A 16200-nucleotide genomic window follows, 5' to 3' on the forward strand; every position below is an offset into this window, starting at 1 on the left:
GGTTATTGCTGGCATATATGGGAGAAATTGATTTAATCTTTCAACATCTCATAAGTAATATCAGAGAGGTAAAATCAATAATGTAAACAGTATTACCTAGTATGTTAACCATATGGTTAAATGCAACAGATTTGACTATTTCCTATATTAAGATACTCTTAATGCCTGTAACTCAATAAGTATTAAAAATGAATATGTTACATCTATAATAAATAAATGGGAAAATTAGCTTTACTATACAAAGAAAAAGGAATCTCAGAAATCAATCTAAACCATTAGTCTGAGCAACTAATAAGTCAGTAAAGACTATCAGTAAATCAATACCATTCAAGTAAAATTTTATAAACTAATAGTTCAGCATCCTGCAAAACAAAATTGACATCACTTTTTTGAAACTAATCTGATCATCCTGATTAAATATGGCATGTTACTTCATTACTCACTTCCTAACACACTACATTACTGAAAGAGATCATGTTTTAAAGAATATATTGCCAATTCTTAACTCTATAATAATGACAAAAAATAGTTACTTCAAAAATCATTTGTTTAGAAAGATACACATTTGAGATTCAAGGATCCCTGAATAGCCATAATAATTTCACAAACATTAAGATATAAAACATGAAAATGCATTTTTATTTAATAAGATCCAATAAAGCTTAAGGTTTAATGCCAGCTTGAAAAATAATGCATTTAAGATATCACAGAAGAACAAAAACAAATTTCAATTAAAATTATACTAGATTTTTGTTTCTGAAGCTCACAAATAATAAATGTGTACCATATTAGAATCTAAGCCTCTTTTTCTTTTTTCTGTTGAGACAGAGTCTCACTCTGCTGCCCAGGCTGGAGCCCAGTGGCTCAATCCTAGCTCACTGCAACCTCCGTCTCCTAGGTTCAAGCGATTCTCCTGCCTCAGCCTCCCGAGTAGCTGGGATTACAGGCATGCACCACCACGCCCAGCTAATTTTTTGTATTTTTAGTAGAATACAGGGTTTCACCATGTTGGTCAGGCTGGTCTCGAACCCCTGACCTTAGGCGATCCGCCCACTTTAGCCTCCCAAAGTGCTGGGATTACAGGCATGAGCCACCACGTTCAGCATAAGCCTCTTTTTTACTACCCTCTAAGTGATCTACCACAGTGATGAGGGGCTAAAGAGCAGTGCAATTTGATTACAATAATGGAAATTAGATTTAATAATTAATAATTTTTCCTTCACTTAGCATGTTGGTTCCATAATTATTAAGAGTATGGACTTACTTAGAAATGAGCTTTCATTTTAAGAATTTCACCTTCGATCTTCTCTATTAGTCTGAGCAGTATGACACTATACGTATTTTATTTAACTAACCTACCCTTGAGCTATTACTTTTTAAAAGGCTGTATACATGAATGTGTATTGTCAACTGTAAAGCCCCACAGTATTTGTTAATTATATCATGATGTCTTTGAGGTCGAACTCATATAGAAATGTCAAGTAGTTTGGAGATACTGAGTTGGACTTTAGAATAAAGAGGTAGGTCTTTGGACGAGCACGGTGGCTCACGCCTGTAATCCCAGTACTTTGGAAGGCCGAGGCAGGCAGGTCACGGGGTCAAGAGATCGAGACCATCCTGGCCAACACGGTGAAACCCCATCTCTACTAAAAATGCAAAAATTAGCCAGGCGTAGTGGCACGCGCCTGTAGTCCTAGCTACTCGGGCGGCTGAGGCAGGAGAATCACTTGAACCCAGGAGGCGGAGGTTGCAGTGAGCCAAGATGGTGCCACTGCACTCCAGCCTGGCAACAGAGCAAGACTCCATCTCCAAAAAAAAAATAGGCATGGGCAAGGACTTCATGTCTAAAACACCAAAAGCAATGGCAACAAAAGCCAAAATTGACAAATGGGATCTCATTAAACTCAAGAGCTTCTGCACAGCAAAAGAAACTAACATCAGAGTGAACAGGCAACCTACAAAATGGGAGAAAATTTTCGCAACCTACTCACCTGACAAAGGGCTAATATCCAGAATCTACAGTGAATTCAAACCAATTTACAAGAAAAACACAACCACATCAAAAAGTGGGTGAAGGACATGAACAGACACTTCTCAAAAGAAGACATTTATGCAGCCAAAAAACACATGAAAAAATGCTCATCATCACTGGCCATCAGAGAAATGCAAATCAAAACCACAATGAGATACCATCTCACACCAGTTAGAATGGCAATCATAAATCATGCTGCTATAAAGACACATGCACACGTATGTTTATTGTGGCACTATTCACAAAAGCAAAGACTTGGAACCAACCCAAATGTCCAACAACGATAGACTGGATTAAGAAAATGTGGCACATATACACCATGGAATACTATGCAGCCATAAAAAATGATGAGTTCATGTCCTTTGTAGGGACATGGATGAAACTGGAAACCATCATTCTCAGTAAACTATCCCAAGGACAAAAAAGCAAACAACGCATGTTCTCACTCATAGGTGGGAACTGAACAATGAGAACACATGGACACAGGAAGGGGAACATCACACTCCGGGGACTGTTGTGGGGTGAGGGGAGGGGGGAGGGACAGCATTAGGAGATATACCTAATGCTAAATGACGAGTTAATGGGTGCAGAACACCAACATGGCACATGGATACATATGTAACAATCCTGCACATTGTGCACATGTACCCTAAAACTTAAAGTATAATAATAATAAAAAAAAAAGAGGTGGGGCTTTAAGATAGACATTTGGCAATCACCCTAAACTTAGATGGTTATTAACTGCAATTATTAGAACAGATGAAATGTCTAAGGAGTGACCAATTGCCCCAATAACATGGAATATATTGCTTTCCATCTAGTATGCACTGAATATGTATTAAATGACTTACATTTTTAAAACGGACAATTAATCTCCCGTATTGCTATGGTTATATGTGATTAAGATACTTCTGGTTTTGAAAATGAGTACATTAAATGATTATTAGTTATTTTGTAGAATGTATGAACCCATGAAACTCCAATTCCTACAACTGAAACAGCACCGTCTTCTATCATTTCCCTTTGCAAGATATATACTAAATTTCAGCTAACATAAAAGTTACAGACTTTTATGAAATGGTCTTGATTCTTAACCACATTTACATCATCATTTATTTAGGTAAAACATTCCAAATTCCAAGTAACTACTTCAAAATGGAACTGTCACACAAAGCCCATTTGTTATTTGACTTGTTCAGTTTTTATGTTTTGTTTAACCTATTTCATAGAGTACTGCTCATGGGACCAGGAAGGTTATTAGTGAGCTAGGATTAAATTTCCATCCACAGATGAACAGCCAAGGTAATGTGGAAAAAATGCTAGATTTCAAATCATGACAGGGTCAAAGTAGATGGAGAAGGTGGGAGAGATAGCACAGAAGTATGAAGTAGAACCAGTGCAATAGCCAACTATGCAAAATCAGACACAGGGTGCTACACGACAGACAGAAAGAAAAATGGGTAGTAAAAAGATATTTATATTTTCAGACATCAAGTTCAAAGGGAGCAAGAGTATGAGGATATGGGATTTGCAGAAACAACTTGTCAAGGGAAATGTTTTGGTCCCTCTCTGTCCCCTCTCACTTGGAACTTGAAGAAAGTACATTAAATTGAAAAGCCTAGTTCTGTGCTAGTTCTGTGGCAAGTCTGGTGCTATTCACTATCCTCTCCTACTTCTTTTCAATTACTTACTGTTAGCTCTCAACTTACAGGATTTAGTCTCTGTTTTTCTCTACTTTTACCCTGTCCTGTATTGTAACCCTTTAAGGCCATAATCCTTTATCTTACTGATTTTCTATTCTTTTGCACTAAAAATAGTCTTGCTTCCTATAAACCAAAAGCAATATTGTACCCTTCTAAGATGGAGGGACCTCCTGTGAAGTTACAGTGAACTAACGTTCAAGTTAGTTATGTTCAGGAACATAACTGAAGAAAATAGCTTTCTTCCCAGCCTTCCTGCCTCCATCACTATTAAATTTTCCTCTGAAGTTTTCAAACCTGAACACATGATTTTTTTGAGACTTTTTTTTTAAATTATACTTTAAGTTCTGGGATACATGTGCAGAAAGTGCAGATTTGTTACACAGGTATACACACGCCACGGTATTTTGCTGCACCCATCAACCCGTCATCTACATACCCGTCATCTACCTAGGTGTTTCTCCTAATGCTATCCCTTTCCTAACCCCCAACCCCGACAGGCCCTGGTGTGTGATGTTCCCCTCCCTGTGTCCATGTGAACACATGATTTTTAAAAATGCATTGGTTTATTCTGCGTATTCATCATCATACAGTTGTGAAAATAGTTACTATACATAAAGGCTAAAAGAATTGATGGAAATTGACTGTAAATAACATGGATTTCTAAACAGGTTCATTGGAATTTTTCTTTTGATAGAATTCATAGTGTCCAGAGAATATTAGGTTGTAGTATGTGCTCAAGTACAAAAGTATTCTTCAGGTATAGATTAAAAACATAATTAAAGCATTTTAATGTGAGTACTTTAAATGTATTTTTAATTTGTACTTAAGGAATATTTTAAATGAATTACAAACACCTGGCTACTATCTCTTTACAAAACAAATGTTCTGCATCTCAGAGAAGTACAAAAACCGGGTTTCTGGGCCCAGATACTGTTTTCAATGCAAAGATGGGTAAAATTAGTACTTACCTTTGATACTAAATCGATATTAAATCTCCTGCCTTCTTTAATAATTTGCGAGTAAGTAATTCTGTTTTTCTTTGGTTGCTCTGTGGTATCTTCTGCTATAGGCACATTTTCACTCATGTCTTCTGCTGAAGTTGATGGCACACAAGTTTTATCATCACAATGGTTTTCTTTTTCCCCTGTCACTTCAGCACCATTTACTTCTAGCGCATTCTCTGGACCACGGCTTGGAGTTTGTTCTGTGAGCATTTCACAGCTCATAGTGCTTAATGACTCATCCTCCGTAGGCAGGAAGGCAGAATCTGCAGCTTCTGTGGAGTTTGCAGATGTCACAAGAGCATGATTTTTCTGCAGTGCACCAGCTTCTTCGACATCTTCATGCAAATCCTGACTAATGAAAAATATAATAATAAACACCAGGCTTTTGATAATTCTACTCTGCTACATTTTTATATTGCTTTAACTTTTCACAGCAACTTTTATTCCCTTACCCCTTTTATCAAGTTCAGTGTACGTTTTGCTTATGTGACTCAGATATTAAACATTCATCTGTTAATGTTTCAGTAAAATATGAAACAAAATTAAGATTTGAAAAATATAAAGATTTCATGTCACATGCACATTTTTGAGAATTTAAGGCAGACAGGGGAATTGTACTGGAAGCAAATTACCACAGTGATAAAGAACACAGTCTTCAGAATAACAGATCTTGGTTCAATCCCTGACCATATGACTAGTAAGCTCTCTGAACTTAGACTAGTTATGTAACCTCTCTGAGACCACCTAAATTACCCATCTATGACACAGAGATAATACCACCTACCTCACAAGGTTGTTTTGAAGATTAAAGTAAGTACTGCATACAAAGAGCCTGACACAGTGCCTGGGACACAGTAAATACTCAACAGTGGTAGTTATCAAAGATGATTATTATTGAGGAATTCCTGACTTGGTGATATGACAGAAGACCTTCAATAAAGGGAAAAAAAATCTGCCTTGAAGAGATTAAGTTGGCCTATCACAATGTGGTATCTAATAGGACCTTTCTGTATAATTTCCTGCCTATTTTAGTACTGATGTCTATTACTCTAGTCGAAGCCCCATTTCCAAATTTATTATTGGACTTAACATTCTCAGTCCACCATTGTCTTGATTTATAGAACAGGCTCCCATTCAGTCTGCCTGCTTTATGAATTTCTGTATGATATTTTATCCTCCACAGAACCCACTATTTTCACTGAGTTGCCACACTGCTCAATACCTGGCACAATGCCTTGTATGTGATTGGTCTTGGCAAGTAAAAATCTGCTAGTTGACTGATCAAGAACTAACAGCAGCCCTTCCTTATATCAAATACCCCACAAAAACATCTTCCTCTTCCTGTCTCTAAACCAAACCACCTTCCTTATTTACTAATCTTCTGGTTTCATCTCCACCTACTTTCCAACATGGCATCTCTAACTCCGAATTTATCAATTCTAATTGTCAAATCATGACAGTTTGGTTCATATAATTTGTTTCTTCTGTCCTTTTCTTCCCACTCTGCATAATATCACAATTCTTCCATTCTCAAACATAATCACATACTTTAACAAACTACTTTAAGAAAAAGTTTAAATTTAACTTCCAATTAGTCTTCCTTAGTCCAATTACACTCATCACTCTATTATACCATGCTCCCATAATACACATATGCAGTTTACCTTGCATGTATTTATCCATTCCTTTTTAATAGTCCTTTGGTTTTCCAGTATATCCTTTATCTTCCGAATCATACTGTAATTCCTTGAGGGAATATCTTAGCACCGCTCCTTCTGTGCCCCTCACAACACCTACCACACTGCTCTATAGATGTGGTATCCGATAAATGCTTGATTAATAATGGTTTATATGTGCAAAGGCTATTTTTGTTTCAAATGTGAAACAAACTTGTTGCAAAAAAACACAAAAAATAAGGCCAAGAAAAAAACACTGTATTGTGAATTAGAAAGTCTGAGTTAAGTGAAAAAAAATAAGTGCCTTATTAAAAATAACACAATGAACACCACAAAAAAAAAAGAGGGACAATGAAAGAATAACACTCAAATGTCAAGAAATAAAATGCCATATTTACTGTTAGAGTAATTCTAATAAAATCTAATGAAAAACAAATTGATATCATTAATGTTACATGAATATTTTGAGATCTAGGAAACCAAAGTGAGGAAAACACCCACGTTCTATCCTAGATTCATCACTTAGGAAATACTTGGCAAGTCATTTAATCTCTCTGATTCACCACATATAAAATGGGGATCAGTCCATCTGCCTTACCTTTTGTGAAACTGTTGTGAGATAAGAAAGCTAAGATACATGAAAAGTAGTTTATAAACTCTAAAAGGTTAATCAAATATAAGATACTAATCAGGCTGAGCACGATGGCTCACACCTGTAATCCCAGCACTGTGGTAGGCTGAGGTGGGTGGATCACTTGAGGTCAAGAGTTCAAGACCAGCCTGACCAACATGGTGAAACCCGGTCTCTACTAAAATACAAAAATTAGCTGGGCGTGGTGGTGGGCACCTGTAATCTCAGCTACCTGGGAGGCTGAGTCCAGAGAATCGCTTGAACCCGGGAGGCAGAGGTAGCAGTGAGCCAAGATCGTCCCATTGCACTCCAGCCTGGGCAACAAGAGCAAAACTCCGTCTAAAAAAAAAAAAAAACTAATCAAAAATAAGATATTGTTAAACTGTCCACAGCTCAACAGTCAACTCAAAACCTGTATACCTAGGTTTTCCGCATTCACATGACGAAAGCTCATTGGCCATATAGGCATACGATAGCATCGCTATTAACAGCATTAAGAATGAAGAGTGATAATATGAAAGGTGATTTATATATTTTCTACAGAATTGTTCACACTCCGTATTCACTTTTATTATTTTGAAAACCAACAAAACTAAAGTGTGTTCCATGAGGGATCTAAGGGGACAATTTTCAGCAAAAGTTCCATGCCTAATTTTTTTTTTTTTTTTCAGTAAAAGTTCCATGCCTAACTCTTAAAGCAAAAGTTCCATGCCTTTAATTTTAAGAAATGAAAGGATAATTAATTACACTTTACAGATAAGACAGAATATGGCAACTTCTCTTATTACAGACTATGATGATGACACTGTGAAAACTGAGCATAGCAAATAATCTAGTCAGTGGTTCTCTATTACATTCTGTGATGGGGGCCTTATAGAGTGAATGAAATACATTAACCAGCACTGGACAACCTGGAAGATATAAGTCAAAATACTTAATTAAAGGTATAAGCGAAGAGAAGAAATTATTCTTCAGAAATTTTTTCTGCATCAATAAACTATCGTTTTACTGTTCTCAACATTGTAATTCGGTGAGATTCCTAGAACGACGGAAAACACGAGCAATAAAAACACGACACTGTCCTCACTTTCCATTAAAAGCAACCACAGTATTTTTGGAGTTCTGCCAAGGTTGAAGTTAATACCTAATGAGAAAATATAAAGACACCCAAAAGCCCTTAAAACTCCACTTACATCCTCAGAAAGCAAAATTCTGTTCATCTAAAAGGGTTATCTTCCCCCAAATTTAAAACTTTACACTATGGTAAAAGACATTTCCTTAAAAAGATATTCAACCTTTCAGAGAAAACCTCAGAATCCAGTAATAGTTCAATTCTATTAATTTAAGTTTTAAATTACTATAAAACTATAAAACTATAAAAACACATTTACCAATTACAAAACAACGTAGCTGCATTATAAGCCTTCAAATGAACCTTGGAGTTCTAAGATATTACAATGATTTTAACATACACAGGCGCTCCTTGACTTATGACGGGGTTACGTCCTGATAAACCCAATATAGTTAGACAAAATGCATTGAATACCCCAATAAAACCATTACAAAGTTGAAAAATCATTAAGTCGAACCATCTTAAGCTGCAGACTGTTGATAAAGGAAAACAATCTGCATCATTAGTTCTTATAAAAATGTTCACTATCAAAATTGATTTCACAAATTAATTTAGTGTCATTTACATTGCTAGCTTTAATTCCAAAGGTCATTTATAATATAACAATATTTTTGAGATAATTTTTTTTTTTTTTTTTTTTTTGAGACGGAGTCTCGCTTTTTCACCCAGGCTGGAGTGCAGTGGCTCAATCTCGGCTCACTGCAAGCTCTGCCTCCCGGGTTCACGCCATTCTCCTGCCTCAGCCTCTCCGAGTAGCTGGGACTACAGGCGCCCACCACCACACCCAGCTAATTTTTTGTATTTTTAGTAGAGACGGGGTTTCACAGTGGTCTCGATCTCCTGACCTCGTGATCCGCCCGCCTCGGCCTCCCAAAGTGCTGGGATTACAAGCGTGAGCAATTTTTCTTAATAAAAACTGCTTAACACTGCTTTTTGTAAGTGCATTTTTCACTAATTGCCAAAATTCATATATTACTCTGAGAGTTTGGAGGTATAAATTCTGGTATCATCTAGTACTGCTTCCCAATTAATAGTAATAACAAAGAAACGCCTCAAAGTAAATGTGTCTTATGAATACCTTGTAACAGCCTTTTAGAGGAATCAAATGAAAAACTGAGAAACAGGTGTTTAATTTATGCAGCACAGGTGTTCACCATTTATTTTTCAGCCATTTGCACCTTTTCTTACCCAATACAACTTGCTGCAGACATTGTATTCTTTTACTTTGATGTTTATACTTTGTTCTAAGGCCATTTAGTTCTGATTTTCACAGTATATATTATACTGCTACCCAGCTGTTTACTCCGAAAATAAATGTTTAATGGCTATTCATAAGAATTACAAAAATCAGACTATTCAGAAATTGTTGTTCTACAAAATAGCAATATAAAAAGTGAAATCAATTTTGAATTGCTGCAATATGATACATTGGTAGATATATATTTCCCAGTTTGTTACCAACCTAAAACGTTAACACATACTATAGAATACAGGTGAAATATCAACCTCTTGTCATGTTTACCCAAGAACAAAACTACCCTTTTTCTCCTTGCTTCAAGAGCTCCAATTTTGTTCCAATATTAGAGAGAAGCTGCTCAGTCCTTGGGGATGGATCATGACAGATCAAAACCAATTATGATAATTTTACCTCCCTTTGCTGGTGATTGATTTAGAAGTGAGTACATTATCCAGTTTTAGCCAATAAGATAATGATGAGCCTGCTGGGGGCCCTTGTTGAAGACTTTCCAGTAAAATAAAAAAGCATAAACATGTTAAGAAAACCTCTTCCCCCTTTTCCTCATGTTTAGAGGTTTTTTTGTTATGTGAGAACCTCTTTGAAATCCTGGCAAACATCTTGTAACTCCAAATGGAAGGCTAAGAGAAGTGTGGAGTGCTGCCCCAGGGCTCTGATGGGCTGAAGCAGCACAATTACAAATCCTCTACCTACCCACCCACCCACTTACCTATGGACTTGTTTAAACCACATTTAGTTGGGCAGTGTTTCAATTCTGGCCTAAAACACACTTAACTATAGACAGTGATGAGTAATTTCCTCTAAAGTGTAAAAATTACAGGTGATTTTACATTTTATTTGTATTTCTTTCATCCAAATTAGAAGTATTAGTGTTCAAGAAGCTCCTGTTGCTTGTATAATTTTTAAGTGGAAATTTACGAATTCAAAATAAATCAGTAGAATTTTAGATTCCTATTACAAAAAAATCTTTATTTTTGGTATGAATACATTAGTTGGTTCATTTGAAGGTAACAAATAAGTTTTCATCCTGCTTTAATATTATACCAGAAAAAGGGAAACAATGTTCAGTAAAATGCAGAAAATGTATAAAGTTATTGTTAATATTTTAGAAAGATAAAATCTCTTCTCACTAAAGAAACTAGATGACTTTATGCAATTAACAAGTAACAATATTTTACCTAAGAATAACTTGAGTTTGTGTGACTTAAGTGTGAATTAATATATTGCACCTTTTTATAGTCTGTTCAAGATCTAAAACTAGAAACAATAGCTACTTTTATTTCCCCACATAAACTATGAAACTATTACATGGTAAGAAAGAAGAACTCTCATACACTGTTGGTAGGAATGCAAATCAGTGCAGCCATTATGGAAAACTGTATAGAAGTTCCTCAAAAAATTAAAAATAAATCTATCATATGATCCAGCAATCTTCATCCTCACTACTGGGTATACAGCCAAAGGAAATGAAATCAGTAGGTTGAAGAGACATCTGCACTCCCATGTTTATTGGAGCACTATTCACAATTGCCAAAATATGGAATCAACTTAAATGCCCATCAACAAATGAATAACAAAAATGTGGCATATATACACAATAGAATACTACACAGCCATAAAAAAATTAAATTGTGTCATTTGTGGCAACATGGATGAGCCTGGAGAACATTACATTAAGTGAAATAAGCTGAGAACAGAAAGAAAAATACTGAATGATCTCACTCATATGTGAAATCTAAAAAACTTGATAGTGGTTACCAGAGACTGGGGAGAACAGGAGGGAGGGGAAGATGAGGAGAGGTTGGTCAATGGGTATAATGTTACAGTTAGGTAGGAGGAATACATTCTGGTACTCTATCACACAGTAAGGTGAGTATAGCTAACAGTAATGCATTGTATATTTCAAATAGCTAGAAGAGATGATTCTGAATGTTCTCACAAAAAATAATAAAGGTTTAAGGTGATGGATATGCTAATTAGCCTGATTTGATCATTTGATCATTCCACAATGTTTGTATGTATCAAAACATATCGTATCCCATGAATATATACAATTATTATGTATCAATTTAAAAAATCCCATGGCATATAAACTGGTCTCAACAACTAAAGAATACTGGATTCTTCCCATAGCTTCCTAACACTGGGAGTTAGGCACTTTAATTTTTCATTATAGATATAACTACATTACAATACTATATAGTATTCCAGTAAATTAAAGAAGCACTTTCTTAGGTGCTAGTCTTCACAAAGGAAATACTTTATTCACGTGGTGGAACGGTTGGTTCCCTTGATGTGCATACATGTGTTAACCTGATGACTGAAATACAACATGATACAATGGAAATAGTACAGGTTTTTGAGTTAGAAAAACACAAGTTCAAATTTGGCTCTGCTATCTCTAGCATTCCTTGAGCTTCTGTTTGTCAGTAAGATGTACCTATAAATGAATAAATGAAATTAATATGTAAAGCAACAGGTTACAGCAGTTGCTACAAAGATAATATCCAATAAACGCTAGTCCTTTTTCATTTCCCTTCCGTAACTCGATTGTGTAATCACAAAAAATCACTTCAATGAAAAACAATCTTTGTATAGCAAAAATATTTTAGGTCCAAAGTATTAAGTAGCCCACTTATTGTAAGGAAGAATCAGGAAAACAAAGCTCTGATAAAACAATCTGGATAGTTCTTTACAGTCTATGATGCTTGAATGATAGAATAATTACTACAATTTACATTTCAGTATTTAGCCTGTTTTGCAATATCCAGCGTATTAAATTTAATGTTGAAATGATCATGAAAACCTTTAAGTTGAATAATACTTCAGAATTTTTTTAAATAAGTCATGGTAATCAAAAAATAACTATCCTATATATTTATATTACAATACATAATATATGAATACACCCTATATATTTATATTAGAATACATATATTAGAATTATATTGCCCAAATACTTTGAGGTATTTTCCAGGCAGTGGTAATGGGTTTGCACTAATCCATTTGAATTCTCGCCCAATCCTCCTTGCAATCAAAGATAAAATATTAGAAGGCTATCAGTATGGCTATAACATTGTTTATGACCAAGAAATATACATTTTACTCTTCCTTAATGTTAAATAATCAAGTGGTATATATGAAAATCAAACCATAGGCTGGACGCGGTGGCTCATGCCTGTAATCCCAGCACTTTGGGAGGCCAAGGCGGGCAGATCATGAGATCAAGAGATCGAAACCATCTTGGCCAACATGGTGAAACTCCGTCTCTACTAAAAATAGAAAAATTAGCTGGGCATGGTGGCACGTGCCTGTAGTCCCAGCTACTTGGGAGGCTGAGGCAGGAGAATCGCTTGAACCCAGGAGGCAGAGGTTGCAATGAGCCAAGATCGCGCCACTGCACTCCAGCGTAGTGACAGAGTGAGACTCTGTCTCAACAAAAAAAGAAAGAAAGAAAGAAAGAAAGAAAGAAAGAAAGAAAGAAAGAAAGAAAGAAAGAAAAATCAAACCACAGATTCTACCCTAATATACACCAACTCTATAAATAAGCTAAGTCATCTGGTCTAAAGTGACAAGACAGGTCATAATATTTTAGCCTTCATATCATTATAAAGTCATTTTTACATGATGTTTTAGAAATTTACAAAAACATTTAAAACAATATCCCACATATATAGTGCACCAATGATTCAAGTTTGACTTATATCTATTTACTTGCTTGATACAAGCAAATACAGTAAACTCTTGGCATGAACGATCATTTAAGGGTAGTACTTTTGGTAATTTGTCATTTGGCCAGATTATGGATTTGAATTGCATATGCTGAGACACCATGTGCAAGAACAATATATTCAGCAAATGAGAGACATCAAATGATTGCCCAGCATTAGTGTATAATTAAAATGTCCTCAGGAAGTGATGAGAACTTCCTTTCTGGGGAAAAAAGAACAAAGTAGGGCTTATTAAGTGAGCCTAAGGATAAGTAGAAAACACAATTAACCTGTGCCATATGGCTGTGGAGGGAAAACACATGACTCACAACAGAAAACAGGTTCTTAAAAACAAAACAAAACCAACAAACAAAAAAGCAGCCCATGAAAAGAAAGGCATAAAACTTTTCCTCTTTACTGAACACAAAATTATCTAGGTAGAAAATCCCAAGCAATCTACAAAAAAGCTTCTAGAACTGGGAAGTAAATTCAGCAAGATTTCAAGAAATATCCAAAATCAAAACATAAAAGGCAAGTGCATTGCTAGATAGTAGCAATGAATATGTGAAAACCAAAATTAAAAAGACAATACCATTTATAATTGTTCCAAAGAAAATTAAATACTTAGGTATGCAATTAATAAAACATGTACAGGATCAGTATGCTGAAAATTACAAAATTCTATTGAAGAAAATCAAAGATGAGCTTCATAAGTAGAGAGACATACCATGTTCATAGATTGGAAGACTCAAAATAATAAAGAGGTCAATCCTCCCAAACTAATCTATAGTATTAAAGCAATTGTTATCAAAATCTCAGCAAGATTTTTCTTTAGATACAGACAAGCTTATTTAAACATTTATATGGAAAGGCACAAACTCTAGAATATCTAAAACAATCTTGACAAAGAAAAATAAATTGGGGGGAATTTACCTGATAGTAAAGCCTATCACATAGCTTCAGTAATAAAGATAATGTGGTACTGGTGGAGGAAAAAACATATAGATCGAACAGAATAAAGAACTTCAAAATAGACCCATCCAAGTACAATCAACTGATTTTTGACAAAGGTATAAAAGTAATTCAATGGAGGAAGAATAGCCTTTTCAATAAATGGTGTTGAAGCAACTGGATATGCTTAGATGGAAAAACAAAAAAGAACACGGACCTAAATGTACAACATAAAACTATAATTAACAAAAAAAAAGAGAAAATCTATACCTATAGGTAGGCAAAAAGTTCTTAGACTTCACACCAAAATAATCAAAATAATAATAACTGATAAATTAGACCTCATCAAGATTAAAAATATTTGCTCTGCAAAATATCCTATTTAAAGAGGATGAAAAGACAAGCTAGAGACTTGGGGAAAATATTCTCCAACCACATATCTGACAAAGGACACATATTTAGAATGGATTTTTTTTAACTCTGAAAACTCAACAGTAAAAAACTACTCCAATTTTAAAAACAAGCAAAAGACATGAACAGACACTTCACCAAAAATGGTATATGGATGGCAAATAAGAGAACATGAAAAAATATTCAAAATGAGCCATCAAAATAGCTAAAATAAGAAAGTGACAACACCAAATTAAGGCATGTGGAGAAACTGGATTACTTAAACATTTCTGGTGGGAATGTAAAATAGTATTTCAGCTCCTCTGAAATAGCTCTGCAGTTTCTTTTAAAACTAAATATGCAATTACCATATGACCCAGCAATTATACACTTGGGTATTTATCCCAGAGAAAGTCACATTAAAACCAATGCACGAAATTGCATAACAGCTTTATTTATAACAGCAAAAACTAGAAACAGATGTTTTCCAACGGGTGAATGATTAAACAAACTGTGGTAAACCCATTACTGTGGAATACTATTCAGTGATGAAAAATGAACAAACTACTAATGTACACAATGACCTGGATGAATCTCCAGGGAATTATGCTGCGTAAAAAAAAGCCCATGCCAAAACATTACATACTATACGGTTCCATTTACATAATATTCTTAAAATGACAAGATTATAGAGCTGGAAAACAGATTAGTGATTGTCAGGAGTTATGAATGGTAGGGGTGAGTAAGAAGTAGATCAGATGTACTTACAGAAAAATAATAGTAGGGGTCCTTGTGGTAATAGAACTGTTCTGCTCTGTAACTTGACTGTGATAGTGAATACATGAACCCACAAATGGGATAAAATTGTATGGAACTAAATACACACAAACTCCATAACATTAGCATCACTAAGACATATGTTTCAAAAAGCAATGACAAAAAGCCAGAAACCTGTGACATATTTTTCATTATTTACAAAAGGGTATCCATGAAGATTTTGCAATGTATCCTTTAAGAATGTTAAAGATCTACTATATAGCGATACTCTTACTTAGGAGGAAATAAGAGAATTTTCTAGATAACAAAACCTCGTCTCTTAGAAGGGTACAATTTTTATTCTAATCGTTTTTAATACTCATCTTTCTAAAACGTACTTCAAATCCTCTACTTTTTCAAGTGGCAGATAAAGAACATTATTTAACTTTTGCCTGAAGACACTGGGATACAACTGTGATCATCAACTGTTATACTGTACTATAATACAGTGACGGCCTTGAGGGATCTTCTGATATGAAAAGCCACTTACCCATACACTAAATGGCCCAAAGTCTGCTTTCAGTTTGCCGATGCTGTCTTCTCCTTTATTATTCTACCAAGTAGCACTTAAAATAGTAGCATGTTAGAGCCGGGCGCAGTGGCTCACGCCTGTAATCCCAGCACTTTGTGAGGCCAAGGCAGGTGGATCACGAGGTCAGGAGACCGAGACCATCCTGCCTAACACGGTGAAACCCCGTCTCTACTAAAAATACAAAAAATTAGCCGGATGTGGTGGCAGGCGCCTGCAGTCCCAGCTACTTGGGAGGCTGAGGCAGGAGAATGGCGTGAACCTGGGAGGCGGAGCTTGCAGTGAGCAGAGACCGCGCACCACCGCACTCCAGCTTGGGTAGCAGAGTGAGATTCCGTCTCAAAAAAAAAAAAAAAAATAGTAGCATGTTA

At 35.4% G+C, this 16200-nt stretch overlaps 1 protein-coding gene across 9 annotated transcripts in view; it reads right to left on the reverse strand.

The window, feature by feature from the left end:
* CHM (CHM Rab escort protein) overlaps nucleotides 1–16200 on the reverse strand; it is a 195353-nt gene that overhangs the window by 106222 nt on the left and 72931 nt on the right. For 6 of the 9 annotated variants that reach the window (XM_055266944.2, XM_063634329.1, XM_063634328.1 and 3 more), the window contains one exon: nucleotides 4704–5091. In XM_055266944.2, the coding sequence (XP_055122919.1) occupies nucleotides 4704–5091 (388 nt within the window). Of the gene's footprint in view, nucleotides 1–4703; nucleotides 5092–5523; nucleotides 6654–7278; nucleotides 8308–16200 lie in introns of those variants that run through there. The other 3 variants (XM_063634331.1, XM_055266945.2, XM_063634330.1) reach the window with 3 other exon arrangements.

The sequence above is a fragment of the Symphalangus syndactylus genome, chromosome X (genome assembly GCF_028878055.3).
Source record: "Symphalangus syndactylus isolate Jambi chromosome X, NHGRI_mSymSyn1-v2.1_pri, whole genome shotgun sequence".
Classification (NCBI taxonomy): Eukaryota; Metazoa; Chordata; class Mammalia; order Primates; family Hylobatidae; genus Symphalangus; species Symphalangus syndactylus.